This window comes from Neopelma chrysocephalum, unplaced genomic scaffold (genome assembly GCF_003984885.1).
Source record: "Neopelma chrysocephalum unplaced genomic scaffold, ASM398488v2 Primary Assembly neopelma1_122, whole genome shotgun sequence".
NCBI classification, from domain to species: Eukaryota; Metazoa; Chordata; class Aves; order Passeriformes; family Pipridae; genus Neopelma; species Neopelma chrysocephalum.
The window spans coordinates 778,586-799,953 of NW_020897784.1; the positions used below are offsets into that span (position 1 = coordinate 778,586).

Sequence of the window (21,368 nt, forward strand, 5' to 3'; positions counted from 1 at the left end):
ACCAGTGGGGACTGTCTGTCCCATGCAAGGAGGGCAGAGGGGGTGCAAAGGGAGGTGGGTGAGAATGGCTGCAGCATTTCAGAGCTCCCAGCTATGCCGAAGCTCTTAGCCCCAAACCCAGGGGACATCACATTTACACAACCCTCTGCCCCAGCACTGGCTTATTGCAGTTGGAGCTCCAGCAAGTGCCATCATCTGGAGGAAGGATCCTGTTCACATCCTGTGAGGGATCAAGTCTGACCTGATGGAGACCTGGAAGGCCAGAAGGTCATATCTCCTCACGTGGTGCAGCAGAGCCTGATCAGGGTTTTGCTCAGAGTCTCCCCGTGTCCTTGGCTCTGCCTGCTTAGCTGGGCACTGAATGATGCTGAGAGGGGGCCGTGCTTTCTTCTTTAACTTGGTACCTGATGAAATCAACATCTCAGAAAGACTGTGATGTGATTCCCAGGAATCACACCCCTGGTTCCTGAGATCCCCAACTTTGTCTGCAGTCAAAGACATCCTCAGGAAATGAGTCATGAGCCAGATTTATACAAGTTTGCAGCCTTAGGGCAACAGGAGGCTTGCCTTTCATGAGTCTTTATACAAGCAAGCTGAAAAAAAACCAAGTTTGTTCCAGGAAAGCAACAGGAGTGAATTCTTGATCACAGAAATTGGAAACAAGAGTAAAACATAAAAATAAAAGAACACAATTTGTAACTTAGGAGATTACAGCCTTTTGGCTCCAGCTGTCCTTGTAGGGAAGATCTCTCATCTTTAGACACCTGGACCAATTTGATGGATAACTTGCACAGCCTTTGGACTGGCCCAGGCTGTTTAGTCCCAAACCTCTGTTTATGTTTGCAAGTTATCAGACTGTAAACCCTCACAGCAGAGCCTGTTCTTTGTGGCTGCCTGCTCCATGTGGGAGAGTTTTATTGGGACACCCCACCTTGTTCCTTGTTCCTCTTCCCTAGTGAACTTTCCTGACGTTAATTGCATTGCTTCCAGAGTTTTGAGAGAGAGTATGTGGACCAATGTTTGTGTGTGTTTACATCTCTCTTGCCTTTGAAATGTGTTGGTCTCCTGTCCCCACAGACCCAGTGGTGCTGTGCCAGCCCCTTGACAGTCTGTCAGGTTGATGTTACAACTGTGACACATCTGGTCACAGGCGACACAGTCAATGCTGCATTTCTGCCCTCCCACCACGGTGTGGATTCTCTGCAGAGATCCTGCGTGGGGGCTCTAGGAGTAGGGGTAGAGGGTGGGCAATGAACCCAGCAAGCACAGGCAGGGCTGCCTCTGTCATCAGCCCAACACCATCCTGCTGCTTTCATCCAGAGCTTCTGCTCAGGGCACAGATTTCAGAGAATCATGGAATATCCTGAGCCAGAAGGAACCGACAAGGATTATGGAGTCCAACTCCTGGCCCTGCACAGGACACTCCAACAATCCCACCCTGTGCCTCAGAGCATTGTCCAAACACTCTTTGAGCTCTGGAGGATTTGTCTTTCTTCTCAAGCAGAAATAGGTGAAACTCCCCTGAGCAGAGCTGAAGTCCCTTGATGCCATCAGCACCTCCCTCCTGGTATGTCCCCAACAGAGCCTCAGTGACTGAGGCTGCTCTGCTCGTACATACTGGGCTTCATCTGGTTACCCTCACTCTGGAGGAACCAGAAATAACTCCTGGGGCTGGTTCTCCCCCCAGCACTGTTAGCTAAGCCACAGCCCTGTCAAGCCTAATGTATTGACACAGGGACCAGGGAAAAGTGACTGATGCTGAGGCCCTTTCTTCACACCAGGTGAAGCCTCCAGAGCCAAGCACAAACCTTTTGTTTGCTTTTCCCTCCCTCCTCCTCTCCACCATGGAAAACTGGTGGTGAGGGGGTTGGCAAAAAAAAAAAAAAATAATTGAAATATTTTAGCAGCAACTTATTGGCAGAAAGATGGAAACCAAGTTTGGAAAGTCGGCAGAGAAGCCACATACAAAACTTTACCCTGGGGCAAATTTCCCTTGAACAACCACAAATCCAGTCTCTGCTGGTGGGGGAAAGAGCTGGGTTTAAACATTATTCTTTGCCCAGCCTGTTTCAGCTTCAATAAATTCTCATTAAGTTATGTCAGGATGGGTTTTCCTCTGACTATCAAGTCACTCTACTCTGGATGCTGATGTGACACTTGTCCATGAACCAGCGGGAGAGGAGTTTGCTGGGAACTACTTTCAACTGACAGCACTTAAAAGAATAGGGACCAAGGGACCAGAGGTTTTCACAGTCTGTAATGGCCTGAATCAAATCCCTGCCAATGCCACAGCCCCTTCTGTAGCCTTGGGAGAAAGCCAGGAAAGGTTGAAGGGGGAGCAGACAGTTGGTTTGGATGCCAGGAGGGAGTTGAGCAGCTGGCTGGCCAAAACCTCCCTGGCTCTGCAGGCACATCTGCAGCTTCTGTGAGCTTCCATCCACAGCAGCAGGACAGGAGCTCTGGCACAAATCTCCCTCTTCTTTGTCCACAGAAAGCGGGGCTGTGCATGGCAGCAAGTGGCACAGTTGGGTTTCACAGCTGACTTGGGGCTGGGGAGGACAAGCCCACCCTGGCTGTACAGGCAGCTCCATCTGTCCACAGCCTGGGCTGGAGGGAGCTGGGCTGGGGCTGGACGGGTGGGGAAACCACGGGGCAACCCTTGCCTTGCACAGAGACACTCAGAGCCAGCACCAGGTGTGTGCAGAGTGGAGATCCCCCTCACCTGGGCTTGCCCAAAAGTGGAGATTCCCCTCACCTGGGCTTGCCCAAAAGTGGAGATTCCCCTCACCTGGGGTTGCAGTGCTCTGCAGCTGTGCAGAATGAAGTCATCCCACCCTCCAACAGTACCTGCTTTCCAAGGGAGGGTTCAGGGGCACTGGCTTTTGATTCCTAACATTCCTGTACTGTCCTTTCCCTGCAGAGAGCTGTCACACAACCAAATTGAAGAGCTGCCCAGTTTCCACCAGTGCCAGCGGCTGGAGGAGCTGTGAGTACAGAGACGTCCTCGCTTGCACCACGCTCTGGGGCAAAAGGGCTGTTTTGAGGAGAGAGGCAGTTCCCACACACAAAAATCAACCTTCACTAAGCACTGGGAAAGCTGGGCATTATAACTCACTGTTTGGACTGCAAACAGACCAGAGCTCCACTCTTTTCCCCTGTGCAAATACAGAATGAAAATATGTTCCCTGTGCATAGGAGCTTAATTCACTCAGGTGCTTTCAGAGGTTCCAGCCACAGCAAACAGAAGAAGGATCCGACAGCACAGAATTCACTTCATTGACTTCAGTCCCACTAAGAGCTAATCAAGAATGGGGTTTATCTCTACTATAAATATCTTCTGCAACCTGGAAAAATAGATGTGTGGGAGCAGAATCTCCATTTAAAAAAAAACACAGGAGAGACTGACCCTGCAGCATCCCAGCCTGGATGGCCAGACCAGCTCATCCAGCCTTAGCAAACTGGATATTAGGGCACTGTGTGAAATCACATGAAAATGGGTCTGTTACACAGACCCTGCTGCCTTTTATGGGAGCTGTGAGGACAGAGATAGAGCTGGACATATTTTTATCTAAAGTACCCCCAGGAAAATGTTTGGGAAAAATAGGAAGTCCAACAAAAAAAAGACAAATGTTCAGAATTCCAAACCTGTAGTTTCATGCATTCTGCTAAAATTTCTTCTTACAAAACGTTACAATATGCCAAATTCAGACTTGACAATAATATAAAATCACAATAAATCTCTTTCAGGCTGCTGAACTCAGACAGATTATGCTTTAAATTAATATTTTCTTGCAAATTAGTATTTGGTCCCTTAACCCCGAAATTATTGTCCTGTAAGCCCCACCCCCACCAGGCATCAACATTCCCGCTGGGAAATACATTGGAAACAAGTCTGATGGTGGGTGGTGGTACAGCCTGGCACACAAACAACTCAGGTGTGCCTTTGCTCTGCTGTAACTGCCAGTGTGCAGGTTTTTACCTGCACCACACAGGTGATCCCTCACAGCTTAACATCCCTAAATTATTTTTCTGTACCTTGTTCCAGTACCCCTTCTGCCCAAACTCCACCTCTCCCACTCAGTGACCCCCAAATTTGTGCCCAGAGTTTCCAGTGGCCCCCGGCTGAAACCTTAGCTAGAGGTAGGAGCGATGCCAACCTGGCTGTGTGGGGCACCAAGGGACCAGCAGCAGAGCAGGTAGGAGAGCCTCAAGTGCCCACCTTTGGAACAGGAACATGTGGCCAAATACCAGCTGAGATATTACAGCCACCGTATGCAGGTCCCTGTGTGAGATAAGTCAAGGTTATTTCTGAGTCTAAAGGCAAGTTAACTACCCGAAAAATGCCCAGGGGAGCTGCTGTAGGTAGAGCACTAGGCAGTGGCCATCTCCCCTTGTAGAAGATCACAGATGGGGACACTAATTCCACAGGTCTGGGAATTCATGATGGGCACCTTGTAGGAATCTTAATAATTATTCATCATTGTTCCACACTAGGGAAAACTGAAACACAGAATGTTTCCCGCGGGGTGCATGGTTGGAGAATTCTAGATGTCTCTTGGGGATGTGGGAAGTGTGTAGGTCAGTCAGCAAAGTCTGTGTGAGCCCCCACCCTGCTCCTTCCCCTTCCCCAGGGGGTGCAGGAGGCTGCTGGAGAGGAGATGTGGAGGGCTGAGGCACTTCGTGTGTAGATATGGATGGTGGGTTCAACAAGACATTGGGATTTTTCTTCATGCAACACTGAGATGCCTTCAGCCCACAAACCCCCTTCACCCTCACGAAGGCAAAGGGCAGCACCACGTGGTCCTTCCTGAAGGGTCACACAGAGCTCGTTGCTGTTCACTGGCTCCAAGCTCTCCACTTTTGCTCTGGATGAAGCAGTTTGCAGCCTTAGGGCAGAGCAGAGCGGGAAGCCAGCATGTCTTTGGAGATAACAGGGCACCTTTATCACTGCACATCAACAGTGCTTTGCTGAGCCATGATGGCATCAAAAGCAGAGGCTGCCTGAGCCCTGGAGCTGCCTGTATGAGAGAATGGCTCTGAGATGGTTTGCTACTCATCCCATTTAACTCTTAAAATAAGAGTAGGTCTCCCAAGTGCAAATAACAACTTCCACTGTGACAATCTGCATCTGCTGCACTGGGACAAAGATCCCTACAAAGTAGGAACGCTGCCTTCAGCTGTCTTCTCAAACCAGTTTCTGTTTTTCCAGTGGTCTCCAGCACAACAGGATCCACGAGATCAGAGCAGACACCTTTGTGCAGCTGATGGCCCTGCGCTCCATGCAAGTATTGTCTGGCAGGGGACTGGCTGGAGTCTTGCCAGGGGAAGGGGAACCGTGAACCCCAGCAGGCTGTGGGGAGTTCCAACCCTGCTCCCTCTGTCTCTGCTGGGAGGCTTTGCTATCGAGTCCCTCTGCTGCTCCCCTTTAGAAAAGAAGAGGGCACAAACCACCCTTCTGGCTTCCCCTGTGCCTGCAGACCCTGCTGTGACTCCCCTCATTCCCTGCCCACACACCACACGCTGCAGCTCTGGCACAGCACAGCCCACACTGTGGACATGCCTCCTAAATTCAGCCAGGGACTCGTGTCAGGGATTTACCACCTGAGCTCCTGCCCCCCTTGCCATACACAGGCTGATCCTGGGCCATGCAGTCCTGCAACATCCATGCAGAGCATCCCATTTGGTTTGAGACTTCCTCCCCACAAGCTCATGTTCGATGTACTAAGTGCACCCAAGCATGCACATCATACACAGAGAGTGCCCTCCTAAGTGCTTGGCACCTTTGACAGCTAGTGAGGCCCTGCAGGGCACTGTTGTCCCTGTGACATCTGGAAAGAGCCCTGATGGTCTTTGTTTGATGTTCTGTTAGGAAGTGAACTAAAATCACATGAAAGCTTTTCCCATGGTGCAGCAATCCGTGTGTCATTTAATAGCCCAGCATTCCAAGGATCCCACGAGTGTCACGTACACCGTGTTTACAACTGCACAGGAACACTTACATGTTATGTGTGACAGTGCAGACATACATGGAAACACGAGCATTCTGCTGCCACCCTACAGTCACACACACACAGCTGAGCATGCAAGGTCAGCCATGACTTTTGGGTACATTCTGGTCCCTGTGAGAAGGATTCATCTCACCCGACTTCCCACACATTTGAGCAGGTACCCCTGACTCCCCTAGAGCAGGAGAGATGAATATATGGTAGGAGATTGCTCATGTAGTCAGCCTTAGGAGAAGAAATGTATCCTGATATGCTGGTTCCTCTCCCTGATGACAGAGGGAGCAGAGCCCAGTCACTGGGATGAAAGCAGAGCTTATTAATGGCACTCAGTGAATCCAAACATGGCAGGAGACATTCTAAAATCATCTTGGTTCACCTTCCACACAGCCCTGGCCCTATCTGTGCTTGCTACACCCAGCACTGGGACTGTATTGGGGATGGTCTGGCACTAAGGCATGACCTGTCTACTGCTCTGAGGTTTAGCATGTCAGCATAAAATCCCCAAATTTATAGAAAATGAACCCAGAAAGAAGAACCTTTCCCATTGGTCTCAGTGGAGGAGCTCCTGCAAGGCAAACTCTTGTGCTCTTGCAAACCCAAACATTCTTGTCTCCAGGGAGCTGCAATGGGACAGAACTTGCTGCTGACCAAGGGGCTACAAGATCCCACATTTGATCCCATTGAGCCCCTTGGCCAGGCTGGTGTCAGCAGCTTCACTGCCCTGCTCTGCCCCCTATTTACTGGTGTGTCCTTGCCTTGCAGAGACCTGAGTTGGAATCACATCCAGTTTATTCACCCGGAGGCCTTTGTGACCCTGCACTCCCTCACCAAGTTGTAAGTCGCAGGGATATTTCTTTCACAGTGGTCCATGGATGGGAGGTGTCTGAGGACCTCAGAATGACTCCCTGGGCAAGTCCCTGGGATTTATCTGCTGGAAGGCTGATGTGCTGAGGTGCATGTCTCAGCACTGATGTGGGCAGACCAAATCCCAAGGTTTCCTATCAATACCAAAGGGATGATGAAGTGCAGGAGGGGCCATCTTTAAGCTGCTCTCACCCTGAACACTTAAACTTCCATTTCCTAATGCTTTCATACCTGCTTTAGATGTCTTTATGGAAGATCAGCATGATGGACTGTTTCAGCAAGAGTCACTGCAGAACATCTGCACTGGCTCTGGAGGGTCCTCAGCCCCCTCACTAAGACTTTGGGTATTTTATGGGCTGGGATCTGCAGTTATACCCAACCTATTATGGAGGCAGGTATGTGTACAGGGATGAAGATACCAGGCAGAGCTTTCAGCACGGGCACTAATCCCACCCTCTCATTCTCCCAGGGATTGCAATCTCAATCTGTTTATCTCCAGAGGTTTCTGGCTCCCATGCAGCACCCAGCCCCATCTCAGCATCACACTGAGGGAGCAATCGAGACAGGCAGCTGAGGGTTTGGCTGAGGTACCACTGGCAGCAGAACCCTGACCATGGTCTCCCTCTCTGCTTTCCCTTCACCAGGGACTTAACTGACAACCAGCTGGTCACGCTGCCTCTGGATGGCTTGGCTGGACTGACCCATCTGAAGCTCCAAGGCAACCCAGCTCTCTCTGAGCCCTTCACCAAGGAGAGCTTCCCCAAAATGAGGTACTTGGGGTGTTGGCTCTTTCACTTGTGGCACTCAGCACAGCCTGTATTTGCCTAAAGCACTCAGCCTCCTGCTCTCCTTGCCTCTCTCATGCTTCCTCCATCCTTCCAGGCCAATGGGTAGAGGAAGCTTCATCTGCTGCTAATGCATCTCATTTTTAACAGCTTCCACAGGAGAGTGGTGCTGTGTTCCCTGGCCCATCACCCCCACCCCAAACACACACACACACACACAAGCATGCAGCGAGCCCAGCTCAGGGCTCCTCTCAATGGAAAACATTCCCAGAAGCAGTCCTAGCTAATGACATCCAGGTTTCCTTCTGTAAACTCTGTTTGTGTGGCCGTGTCTTGTCTGCTATGGATTAATGAGGAGCCTGGAGGGGTCAAACTGAGCAAGATGAGGCTGTGAAAGGCTCGGAGCACAGTGCTGTGCTGCAGGCTCAGGCTCTCCTCACCCTCCTTTACAGGTGGGTCTCAGCCTGGCACCTGCCCTCAAGCTGAGGTGTCCATGGCCCAAAGAACACGAATTCCCCTCAGGCAAAGTCATCTGTTCCTTGGGTCTCATGGGGAGTTCCCTTCAAGCCAAGTATGCATGAGCAGATGCTCCCACTCATCCAGTATGAGTTCCCAAGGCTGGATTTTCTCCAGTTTAGACCCCTAGTGCTGGGACCATGGGCCACTGCACCAACACTGGGATTAATACCTCAGCTCTGAGGAAAAGTATGGAGCTCTCACATCAGTCCACCTCAGCAGTGGTGTCTGAAGGGCTTTCTCTTCTGACTTTTTTGGCTCATCATAGCTGGGATGTACTGCATTGACTGGTTTCCAAATGGCAGGGGATTCCAGAAGTTTTTGGAGGGTTTTCTACACCCAAGATCATAGAATCACAGAATGATCTGGGTTGAAACAAAACATTAAAGCTCATCTCATTCCAACCCCTTCTCATGAGCAGGGACACCTTCCACTAGCCCAGGTTGCTCCAAGCCCTGTCCAACCTGGCCTTGGACACATCCAGGGATGGGGCAGCCACAGCTTCTCTGGACAACCTCACCACCCTCCCAGCCAAGAATTTCTTCCCAATATTCCCAATAACCCTGCCCTCTGTTAATGTGAAGCCATTCCCCCTTGTCCTGTCACTCCAGACCCTTGTCCAAAGTCCCTCTCCAGCTCTCTTGGAGCCCCTTTAGGCACTGGAAGGGTCTCTAAGGTCTCCCCAGAGCCTTCCCTTCTCCAGGTGAACACCCCCAGCTCTCCCAGCCTGTCTTTGGAGCAGAGGGGCTCCAGCCCTCGGAGCATCTCCGTGGCCTCTCCAGACCGACTCCAACAGGCAGTCCCTTGTGCAGGGTGGGTCAAGTTCAGCACTTCCAGGGTGTTTCTCCTCTAAACTAGTTCCATTGGCAGCTGTGGAGCTGGTTTGGATTTGTACCAGAGAAACTGAGCCTGCAGCAGTGGTTCATTGAACCGTGCCAGGCGATGGACCCATTAACATTCCCTAAATTTTGGGGTACTGCCATTAAGTAGTCTTACTCTTGGGGCATATGTCTGGAGGAATCATCTGAGAACAATTCTTACCCTTCCTGGGAGGATCAGCACCTCCCTACCACCTTTCAATAATAGGCTCTAATTTGGAGCTTATAACAGGAAACAAGCTTGTATACAGAGTTTCCACAGCCTCATGGGGCTCAGGCAGAAATGTTTGGGAACATAAAACAAAAGCATATTTTTAGAATATAGAGTTTCACCATATTTACTGATCTTGTCAGAAGACCTTAATTGTCTGGAAAACCTGAGGTCCCTTTGCCTTCATCAGCAGTCTCCCTGACTTCCAGCAAAGCCAAAAATGCAGCTGCTGACAGACAGCCTGGTATTGTGTCCAGATGATGCCCAGCTGCTCTAGAATTAACCTTGTAATACATGCTATAATTAGCAACTAACAGTTTGACTCTCAAGTCGAAATCAGACATATTCAAACAACTTGTTTCACTTGAGAGACCTGAGAAATCCCTTCCTGAGCTGGCAGGAGGGAGCCACGCTCCTGGAACTGAAGTTTGAAGGTGTTTTTCTGAGCCTCAACAACAAGCAAGGGGAACCTTGCCTCTGGGAGGCTTCTCACCTCAAAGGAAAGAAAGGATGCCCAGCAAAACATGGCCTTGGGGTAAAAATTGAAGACTCTACATGTCTTGGGAAAGAGGGGCTAATTTAGCCTGGGGAAAACTGCAGACAGGTTTTTAGGAATGTCTTGATTTAGGAATGGTATTCTCCACTTCAGTACTCCTGCTCAAACCAGCAAAAGTGGGGCAGGGCAGAGACACCATGGGGTGCCTTGGGCACACACTCTGTCCTACATGGAGCCCTTTGCCACAGCACAGACCTTCTCCAGTGTAAAGGTCACCAGACAGACCAGCCTTTGTCACATGTTGAACTGAGCAAAAAGGGCAAAGCAATGGAGAGTCAGGTCGTGGAGGGGACACACCCTTGAGTTCTGCTCTCCCCCGTGCAGAGTCCTGGAGGTCCCATACGCCTACCAGTGCTGTGCCTATGGCAGCTGCAGCAGCTTCTTCAAGGTGTCCAGCCAATGGGAGGCAGAAGACACGAGTCCTGAGGAGGAGGATCCCCACAAGAGGACCATGGAATTGTTCCCAGGTCACGCCGATAGTCACTGTGAGTAAACTGGGCTGAGCAGGGATCAGTCCCCGGGCAGGGCTGCGAGCTTGGATGCAGTCCTGCATCTGCAGGAGTGCTCCCACTGCCAGCCACGGAGTGACACCTGCCCCAGGGAAGGCAGATTGAGCCTTCTCCAGTGCAGGTGGCCAATTGGTGTGAATGGGCTTCAGCTGGTGACCCTGTAGGGGAAAAAAAGCTGAGCTGGCACATCCAAACCTTCACAGGGTAACCAAAGGACCTGGCAGTCCTCCACAGCACAGACACATTTGCCAATTTGGCCTTGCTGGCTATGGAGGGAGGCTGCCCAAGGCACTGGGAGGTGGCTGAGGCTACCTGGGGCAACTTCTGGGCTTGGTCATCAGACTTTTGGGCAGTGTGGAGCCTTTGGCAGGACATCCGTATTTCTCTTTACAACATCTAGGGGAAGGGCTTCAGGATTAATCCAAGTAATAGAATGAAGTCAAAGACCTGAAGTGGAGGTAGGGAGACCTGTGTATGTGCTACTTTTGGGCACATCCCCTCATGCTACAGCAAAGGTCAGGGTTAGGTATGACAACAGGACACATTTGGGGAACACAATGAGCTCAGTACAGGGGCTGGCTGAAGCAGGGCAGAAGGGCCTCCAGAGTTGAGCAGAACTTTCTGTCCAAGAGTCAATTTATTCTGTGCTCCAAAGCTCAGTTCTGCACAGACCTCCATGAAGCCAGTTCCAGCAGACCAGCAGAGGACGGTGCAAGGCACACCTGCACTCACAGCCCCACAGCACAGCAGCAGCTCCAGCACAAAGCTGGTGTGATCCTGCTGCAAGGGAATCTCAGAATAACGTGAAGAAAAGCATGAGCCCCTTTGCTTCCTTCCTCTGTAACTGCTGGAGAGTGGAAACAGCATTTCAGGACACAGCTTGGATGCTGCATTTGTTTATATGTTTGTGTAAATACAGTGGCTACAGTGCATTTCTGAGGTCTGAGAGGGCTGAGACCCTGGAGAGCCTCTGAGCACCCAGCCATAGCCAGGGGCTCTGCTGTCTCCTCCCACATCCTGAGCAGGCAGGACTGGATGTGGAGCCAGATATTGATCCAGAGCTGTTGGACTCTGTGTTAGGGGCAGGATGACCCAGACCCTTTGTGACACAGCCAGCGAGTGACTCCCCAGCCCTGTGTTCTGCTCCTGCCCTGATCCTTCACAGACTAAGAATAGGCTTCAGACATGTAAAAAGTCCAGCCAGGGGGTAGCAAGTGTGGTTCCTACTGGCCTGATGTGCCTCTGGGAAGCGTGGTAGACTTGGTGGCAACACTGGGCAGACAGACCAGAGGAGCCATATGTCATGGTCATTGCTGCAGGAATTTCTTCTCGGCAGGGTCAGTTTTTCCATCATTAATGCAGCCCATGCTGTAACAGTCCTGCTGCAAATGGCTGGGGGGGTTGCCCAGCAAATTACAGCATCTGTGAAAAGATCTGTTTTGTGAGCAGAGCCCACAGCCCTGCTCACAGACCTGCTCTTGCTGGGTACCAAAGCCTTTGATGTCCCAAAGGATGCTCTCTCCTGGCCCTGTCAGCAGACCAAAACCTACCACAGGCTCCCAGGCCTCCAAGCCAGTCTCATCCTCATGGATGGTGTGTTCATGAGCTTTTGGGACCGGAGGGGAATGTTGACTGTTTCTAAGACGTGCCAGATGAGACTATTAGCAGCTTGTAAAGGCTCCCATTTTCAGACGTTAAAGCACTGGATTTGTCTTGAAATATCTAAGCACACAGGTGTGTGTGACATGCACAAGAACATGTTCCTATGATGTGCAGCTTCTGCAGATGACCCTGCACACCACTCAGCAACCGTGCCTGCTCCTGGTCATGGGGGGTTTGTGGTATCGCTGTTTTACTTAATTAATCATTGCTTTATTTCTGTTCCCAGTTCTTCCTTTCTGATGGCCACTGGTGGTATTTAGCTGGGTTATATGAACCTTGTAACACTTCCTCATTAAAAAGGACAAAAGCTCCCAAACATTCCTTTCACGCAAGAGGGAAAGTGGTCTAGTTAAGAGAAAATAACTCGTGGCTCTGTCCTGGCAATGTACAGCCAGGCTCATCAGGGCACTCAGATGCTCTGGGAGAACTTGTGAGAGGGACAGGCACTGCTTCCAGCCAGCCCTGTGCTCTCAGCCTGGTGCAGCACTTCCAGGCCTTCCCAAAGGAGTCCACAGAACCTCACAGCTGGGTGGTGAAAGGCAGCCTGTCCCAGGCAGCCGTGCAGGGACAAGAAATGGATCCCCAGTGGCACATCCCTGCTCCAGCAGCCGGGCAGTGGCTCCTGCAGCCTGTCCTGCTCCTGCATCCAGCACTCAACCCTCAGCCAAGCCCAGCACCCAAGGGTCCATCCCACTCCAGCCACAGAGCAGGGCCATCTCAGCTCTCTCCCATCCTCCCAGGGCCCCAGATGCCTGGGAACCCACCAGACAACCACCCAAATGTGTCCATTCACATCTGATTAATGGCCACCTGAGGCCCAAAGTAGTGTGGCCAGTGAGTGACTCATCACTCTGTTACCTGGTTACAACAGATATTTAAGGTACCATTTCCAACATTTTTGGTGCTTGGGATAGCACAGAATTGTAGAATGGTTTGGGTTGGAAGGGACCTTAAAGCTCATCTCATTCCAATCCCCTGCCATGGGCAGGGACACCTTACTCTAGACCAGGTTGCTCCAAGCCCCCTCCAACCCGGCTTTGGACACTTCCAAGGACGGGGCAGCCACAGCTTCTCTGGGCAACCTGTGCCAGGCCCTCATCCCCAGAGGGAAGAATTTCTTCCCAATATCCCTTCTAATCCTGCTCTCTGTTAGTGGGAAGCCATTCCCCCTTGTCCTGTCACTCCAGACCCTTGTCCAAAGTTCCTCTCCAGCTTCCTTGGAGCTCCTTTAGGCACTGGAAGGGTCTCTAGGGTCTCCCTGGAGCCTTCTCTTCTCCAGGCTGGACAATCCCAGCTGTCTTAGCCTCCTTGGATTCCAATTGTGTTTAACAGACGCTCCCTGCCCCAAGTGTGTCCCCTGTGGCTGGGCAGGAGCCCAGAGGTGACTCGGGGCCCTGTCACACAGGACATCCCCCAGCAAACCCTGTTGGCATCCCAACACTGGCTGCAGAGGGAGGGCAGGAAAAGTGCAAATGCTACCATGGGGCACTTCCATCACCATCCCAGCACCTCCCTTCGGGACCACTGGTTTGAGGGTAGAAAGGGCGAATTCACTTACAAGCATGTGTTTGCAATAATGGAACAGAGCTATGGAAAGCAAAAAGAGAGCACACGTGGACAGTTATCCTTGGCAATAAGGACACTGCTTTCCCCAGCCCAGCACCTCCAATAACTTGTAAAGTTACTGAGGAACTTCTGCAACCACCTGGCAAACCCTGGAGGATCCTTAGAGCTACACTTCTCCTGCTTCTGTCATTTCAGAAGGCTACTCGAGTCCCAAAAAAGCACCTACCCAGGCCCCTTCTCCAGCAATTCTTCTCCTCTTCCTCGCACTTTGCTTTTGGTACAGCCACTTTGTTTTCCATGAAAAGGGCACTACTGGCAAGGTGGGTTTTTTCCATAAAACTTCAGAAAGTGAAGGTGCCTTAGCAAAATTCAAATAAACAGCAGCTTCTTCCAAACTGATGCAGTCTGCCTTGCTGGGACACAACAGCCATTTTCCTTTCTCCACAGTTCCCAGGCTGGAGAAATACTAGTTTCCAGCAGAGAGGTACATTTTTCACTTTTAATCTTGCTGTGCTGTCTAAGGATTGCTTTGCGATTCCCAAAAGGCTCAGTAGTCCAGGCAAAACAAAAGATCCTCCTTCACTTCATGAAAATGTTTAACCTGGGCTTAAACCCAGCCCTTTGAGGAGAAAAGGGATGGGGCAGGTTACACTTTCCCAAGGGTTGGGTCTCAGCAGGGCACAGAAAGTGCAAGTCTGTGTCTGTGTTATTTGGGTATCGTGACTGCACATCACAGCCTCCGCACTGTGGCTGGAAAAGACACTGGAGATTTATAAGACTATAAAATACAAGGATGAAATATTTTTCCATCCCACTGTGAGTGTTTCCTTGCCAGGCTCCAAAGCAGCAGTAATATTTCAACTCTCATACAGACAGATTTTAAAAAATGGCTTTTTTTCCAAAGCTCCCTGAAGCCGAGAAAGCCACAAAGCTTGTCAGGAGGCACTAAAGATAGCACGTTATTTGTCATCATTCTTTAATCAAGTAATCCCAGTCACATTTTCAAACACGGGCAGGGAGCAGAGCTCATGAGAGACACCACTTCCAAACAGATTAGACAAGTAAACCCCACTCAGTTCAGCTGCATCTTCAGCACTGTGGAAACTCACCTTCCTGGCCAGCGTCTGAGCTGCCAGGTGCACACCAGCATCAGTCCATTCATCCAAGGGGAAGTTCATCCCACAGCCACAGACCCAGCTCCCTGGCTACCAGGCTGCAGCAAGCAGAAAACCACATCCTTTCCCTTTCCTCCTGCTGGCAGAAAACCCTCCAAAGATCCCCAGTGGGAGCTGAAGGCCGTGCTGGTGCCATGGGTGGGGACAGGGCAGCGGGACAGCAGCTGTCCTCACTGTGTCCCAGTGCTATCAGTCAGCAGGAGTTTGGGAAGAGGAACAAGGAACAAAGCAGAAAATCACGTCTGGGATTAGACTGAGAAGATGCCATTTGCCTTGGTGATGTCCTACACTGAAAACGTGGCTGAGGTCTCAGCCCCATTCCCTTCCAGAAGCTTCTCCTTCAGTCAGGGGGTCTCTGCCTGGGCCTCAGTGAGCCCAAGCCTGGCTCAGGGTGCAGCTGCCAGTGCTGGCCCAGGGCTCTGCAGTCTGGCTGCACAAACCCCACGAATGCAGAGGCTGCAGCCGTGGGCAACCAGTCTGCCTTCAGCAAATCCTGGGAACCTCCATGACTAAAACAGGGTGCCACAGTCCCAAGAATTCACAGGATATAAAATTAAGCCATAAATGTTGGGTTTCCTTGTCTGTTTGCCGCTGAGCTGTTTGGTGGTGGTGGATGCTGACGAAGAATTTGTTCTGCAAAAAGAGGCTGATGGCTCCTCTGAACAAAGCCCCAAAATCCCTGTTGATGAACACACTGGACAAGCCCTGCCCAGAAAGCTCCCATGGAGATGATGTATTTGAAGGCTTTGTGTTCTGTAACCACATAAGCTGGAGTATTTATTTACTTTTAATAACGCTTGCTGGGAGGAGGGAACCACAGTCACACAGCTCTAGGAGCTGGGGCTCTTACACTTCAAATGTTGGGAGCAACCTAAAAACAGAGGGGTTGGCTACTCTGCAACCCACCAACGTTTACAAGACCTTCTCCCTCTACAGCAGTGACTGCAGGGGACAAACTGGACACCAGCAGCTACTTTGAACTTGTGGGTAGGAACTGGCTGGGAAGGTCCGTGTGGAGGACAGGCAGTGGGAAAAGCTCCTGGCCCAGTTAACCCTGAAGGTGCTCGTTCCTCTCTGAGCACCATTTCTTGTTCTTTTCTCCCCAGATGACCTAGATGCAGACGACCTTCAGCTGGACCTTGAGGAATCAAAGCTTCACCCCACTATTCAGTGCACACCAAGCCCCGGTGAGCAGCCAGGGAAACCCCTTGAACAGAGCTGGGACCCTTTGAGCTTCTCTAAATCCCCAGGATCCCCCACGACCTTTCAGATCAGAAGCCTGGTTAGGCTTTGGCCAAACTGGGGACATGTGAGGAGCTTCCTTCTCCCAGCTGGATGCAGCTGCCCTCCCTGAGGAGGGGACGAGGTCAGGGTATGCCTGATCAGGAATCCCAGGTATCACCAGCTCCTCCATCCACTGACCTGCTGCACTCAGACTCTGGCTCTCCAGAAGTCCCTGCTCCCTTGCATGACTTAGACTTTGTCTCAGCCAGCCCAGAACATTGCATGACAAGACCTTGTCCTTGATTTCCTGATCATATCTGCAGCACTGCAGACTGTAGGGTACTTTGCTCTGTTTTCCTGAGAAAGGGAGAGCAGGGAGGTGCTGGACTGCACCCAGTCACATTCTCCTGAGTCCCATCACAAACACACCAGTGGGCACACGAGGCTGGGACTCTGATTTTGTCCTTCTGATTTTATGTCGTTCATGGTTCAGTGGGGTCCTACACAAGCACAGCTGGAGGCTGGACAGGCCTGGTTCCATCCAGCCAGCTGTGGGACACTGGCAGGGACAGAGTTTTCACCAGTTGTCCCACTGAGTTTGTTGCAAAAGAGACATGAAGGAACAAGATTATAGCTGAGGGCATGTCCTGCTGCCTGGGAACGAAGGTGCTGGTGCTCTGAGCTTTATCCCCTTTGAGATGAGCAAGATTTCTTCTCCATTTCCTCTAATTTTGTTTGCTCTGCACCACCTAAAACTTCTCCCATCCTGTTTTTGGTTTTGCTGTGCCCCTCACTATAACATCCCAATCCCTCCCAGGCAACCTCACCCATCTCCACACCATTAAATCCCTGATCCCGGGTGGTACATGAGAAGGAGCAGGTAATGGCAGAGGGGCCCAAATGCCAGACTGACATCAGGAGTGTCAGTGAGTCTGGAGTCATGACCTTTTTTATGTTTAGGAGCTCTGATAAGTTCGTGGTTTCTCACATTTCACTTTGACCTGCCCCTGCACCTTGTTAGATCTGAGAGGATGCCAGAGGCTCCCCAGTGTGGGGACGGGAGGGAGAGAGCCAAGAGGCAGCTGCAGAAGAGAGCAGACAATTCTCCTTGCCAGCCCTCAGCACTTGTGGGGCTGGTGGGGCCAGGAGAGGGCTGGGACCTGGCCACCGCCCCGAGCAGCACCATTGGAGCCAAGTGATGTCTGCTGGGTATAACTTTGGGGTTTGTCTTCCAGGTCCCTTCAAGCCTTGTGATCACCTGTTTGAGAGCTGGATCATCCGCCTGGGAGTTTGGGTCATCGTCCTGGTCTCAGTGCTCTGCAACGGCCTGGTCATTCTGGCTGTCTTTGCCTCCCCCAGCTACCTCTCTCCTGTTAAGTTCGTCATTGGCTCCATAGCTGGGGCCAACATGCTGACCGGCATCTCCTGCAGCATGATGGCCCTCGTGGACGCCCTCACCTACGGCCACTTCGCCAAATACGGCGCCAGATGGGAGACGGGCGCGGGCTGCAGGGTGACGGGGTTCCTGTCCGTGTTTGCCTCCCAGGCTGCCATCTTCCTGCTCACCTTGGCTGCTGTGCAGTGCAGCATCTCAGCCTCCTGCGTGCGGGGCTACGGAAAATCACCCTCCCTAGGCAAGGTCAAGGCTGCTGCCTGTTGCTGCCTGTTTCTGTCCGCTGTGGCTGCCGTTCTGCCTCTCTTCTCCGTTGGGGAATATGGAGCGTCCCCTCTCTGCCTCCCACATCCCATCCCAGATGGGAAACCTGCCACCCTGGGCTTCACTGTGGCCTTGGTGATGACAAACATGCTCTGCTTCCTGACTATCACCGGCACCTACATCCGACTCTACTGCAACCTGCTGAAGGGGGAGTTCAGCGCTGTCTGGGACTGCGCCATGGTTAAGCATGTGGCCTGGCTGATCTTCACCAATTGCCTCCTCTACTGCCCAGTGGCCTTCCTCACCTTCTCCTCTACCCTCAACCTCTTCCTTATCACCCCAGAGGTCATCAAATCCGTCCTTCTTGTGGTCCTGCCCCTGCCCGCCTGCCTCAACCCCTTGCTCTACCTGCTCTTCAACCCCCACTTCAGAGATGACTTCCGCCTGCTGAGGCAGAAGGGGCAGGACAAGGGGAGCTTCCCCCAGTCCTGCGGGGCTGATGACATGGAGAAAAGTTCCTATGACTCCACACAGGCTCTGGTGAGCTTTTCTGACATCGACCACATGTTTGAGACACCTGATTCCCTGGGAGTGCGCCCCATCCTTGACAGCTACAGCTTCCCCTCCATGACGCTCATCCCCTGCCAGCAAAGAGTGGGCACCAGGGGGAAGGAGAGGGGCTTCTCTGAGCATTGTCCCTGCCTCAATGACAGTGAGGTACTGATCACTTCAGAGAGCCGAGACCCGTCCGGCAGCAGCCTCCGGATAACCTTCTTCCCCTCCCCGCCCACAACACCCTACACGTCCCACTTATAAACCTCCTCGTGTGGAACAGCCCCACAGCCCCCGCCGAGGGCCAGCCCCAGCGCCGGGGAGCCAGCCAGGTGACACAGGCTGCTCCCTGTAAAGTACCAGTACAACCTGTCTACCCTCAACCCCATCATACCTGCCTGGGCAACAGGCACCACTCTGCCAGCTGCCCCTCGCTTGGAAGGGCTCTGACTGAGCTCCAGACACTCAGGGCTGGCCACGGGAGGAGATAATCCCTGCGCGTGTCGCTCCTGCTGGGAACTCCCTGGGAGAGAGCCCCACCAGCTCGGGAAGTGGGTCAGGGAGACCCCCCTCCTCCTCCTCGTCCTGCAGCATCGCCAGCCAGGAGGAGCCTGCAGTGAAGCCAAGTGTGTCTTCTGAGGCAGAGACATCTTAGCAAAGGCCATTGCTCTGTGGCAACACATGGAAATGTCCGACTGCAGTGACATGGCCACCCACAGGGACCTCAGACCTTGTCCTCCAGGGTTCTCTGCAGGTCCCACACACCCCTGGAAATGGGCTGGTGTCTGCCCCATGCCATCAACTGGAAGAGCAGAAATGAGTTAAAAGCAGCATATCCATGTGTGCACCTAAGGTTTGGACTGCCTCTATTTTTGGGAGTCTCCACTCATTCACTGGGAGCCTCGTGGGTCGGGCAGAACCCTCACTTGCAGCAGATACCAGGAGCTGGGGATGCTCAGCCCATCTTTCAATCTGACCCACAGTGTCTCACAAGGGGTCTCTGAAACCCACAGCAGCCAAACCCAAGCAGTTTCCCAGAAAAACCCACATGCTGTGCCTGAGGTCACTCAGCAGCACCCAGCCAAGGCACCCTGGGGCACATCGGGCTTCACACACCACAGCACAGCTGGGGCACTCCTGTCTGTAGTCACCTGGTTCCTGCTCAGGTGTGGTGAAAATGGGGTCTGGCTCCCTCGCTGCCCCCAGACCTCCTTCCTGGAAGAGGCTGTTGGTTCTGGATACATGTCCCAGACACAACACAGCCATTTGGGGGCTGCACTTGCCTTCTATTTTAAGGGCAGGCAGCTCGTGTAGAAGGAGGGAACAGAAATCAGCATTGTGGGATGATGGCATCAGGAGGACATAGGCCACTGGGAACAGCCTCAAATTCACTCCCTGCAGCTCAGGGATCTCCCAGATCCATCCTCTCCATCACAAACCCTCCCAGTGCCACCCGGCGCAGCAGGGAGCCCCATGGTCAGAGCTCAGGCCCTGGGCAAAGCTTTGGCTCTGCTGACGTTACTGCAGCTGTTTGTCACTCGTTCTTGTGAGATAATAAATGAGCCTCGTTGCTGACCAGTGGCTGGTTTCTGTCCTCTTGCACCTTAGTGGTTCTCTGGGCAGCTGCCTCTCCCAGCCCAGCTGGGCTGCTGTGCCTCGGGGGCTGTCTGGGTGCATTCCCTGAGGGAGGCCGGGGAAATTGCCTTGTGTCCACATGAGCTAGCACCATCCTCCCCACCCTTCTTCTCCAGAGGGAAGAGCCAAATCACCCACCTTTATGCAACAGAACTGCAGCAACAGGGTCCCTCTCCAGATCCTGTGGACCAGAGCCACCTGCTGTACCCCATGATCTGCTGCTCGGGGGTTTGAGTTCATGAGCAGGACAGAGTCTGCTGCATGAAAGTTTAAGGACATCACATAACAGGGTCTCCCACGCAAAGCCACGCTCCCCAGACAGAGCCTGGCTCTGCTTCCCTCCTCTGCAGATGAGCCATGTAGTCTTTTCTCAAGAAGAAAAACTTGAGAGATCAGCAGAAAATCAGAGGAAAGCCATCCAAGGATGAGAGAAGAGGGTGGGAACCCCAAATGTAGTGACAAAATCCAAAGCTTTGCTATGGTCTTTAGGTGGGAATTGTGAAAAACATGGCCTGTTGTGAGACTTGAATCCTGATCCAGACTTGTAATATGCTACAGATGCTCAAAATCCATTCTCATGTTTGGCTCATTAAAAACACTGAGCCCTTTTCTTCCGTGTTCTTAGGGCTGCTCATGTGCACAGGACTGGGAAAGACTCATCCTAGGTCAATTCTCTTCTGAATGCTCCTTCAGAAGTGGGATCAACCTGTTGGAGCAAGTCCAGGGGAGGGCTTCCAAGTTGATTAGAGAGATGGAGCACCTCTCCTGCAGGGAAAGGCTGAGACAACTGGGATTGTTCAGCCTGGAGAAGAGAAGGCTCCAGGGTGACTTAATTGAGGCCTTTCAGTACCAGAGGGGGCCTGGAGTGACAGGACAAGGGGGAATGGCTTCACACTGCCAAAGAGTAGATTTGATTAGATATTGGGGAAAAATTCTTCCCTATGAGGGTGGGGAGGCCCTGGCACAGGTTGCCCAGAGAAGCTGTGGCTGCCCCATCCCTGGAAGTGTCCAAGGCCAGGTTGGACGGGGCTTGGAGCAATCTGGGCTAGTGGAAGTTGTCCCTGCCCATGGCAGGGGGTGGAATGAGGTGAACTTTAAGGTCCCTTCTAACCCAGGCCATTCTATGGTTCTGTGATCCCCAGCATAAACCCAAATTCCCTAGCACGTATCCTTACTCCATAAGGAAACCTCTAATTAGAAGAGACCCTAAAATAAACCCCACTGTCATTGACACAATAAGCATCCTTACAAGTCACAGTCCCCTGCTTAACTGAGCACAAGCTTGTCAGGGAGCAGGAGTGAAACCTGTTCCCTCTACTCCCCCAAGGCCACAGGAGCCCCTCAGAGACCATTTAGAGCAAACACACCCTGAAGCCCTCTCTGAGATGTGTTCCTTGCAGGATTACTCAGGGGAAAGGAGGGAGCATAAACACAGAGCATGTTCTGTGCTCACCAAAGAGGTGCCTGAGAAACAGTAAAAGTTTATGGATCTGCAGAGGTGCAGGAAACAGAAACCAGCATCCTGCTATCGCTGCTGCAGGCCATAAATCCAAAGTATGAACTCTCTGGCAAA

At 52.0% G+C, this 21,368-nt stretch overlaps 1 protein-coding gene across 1 annotated transcript in view; it reads left to right on the forward strand.

The window, feature by feature from the left end:
• LGR6 (leucine rich repeat containing G protein-coupled receptor 6) overlaps positions 1 to 19,735 on the forward strand; it is a 132,934-nt gene extending 113,199 nt beyond the window's left edge. Inside the window, exons 11-17 of the mRNA XM_027697743.1 lie at positions 2,921 to 2,986; positions 5,210 to 5,281; positions 6,768 to 6,839; positions 7,514 to 7,639; positions 10,140 to 10,300; positions 15,834 to 15,914; positions 17,187 to 19,735. Coding sequence (XP_027553544.1) covers positions 2,921 to 2,986; positions 5,210 to 5,281; positions 6,768 to 6,839; positions 7,514 to 7,639; positions 10,140 to 10,300; positions 15,834 to 15,914; positions 17,187 to 18,424 — 1,816 coding nt within the window. The 3' untranslated portion in view covers positions 18,425 to 19,735. The remainder of the gene's footprint in view (positions 1 to 2,920; positions 2,987 to 5,209; positions 5,282 to 6,767; positions 6,840 to 7,513; positions 7,640 to 10,139; positions 10,301 to 15,833; positions 15,915 to 17,186) is intronic.
• Positions 19,736 to 21,368: the final 1,633 nt, after the last annotated feature.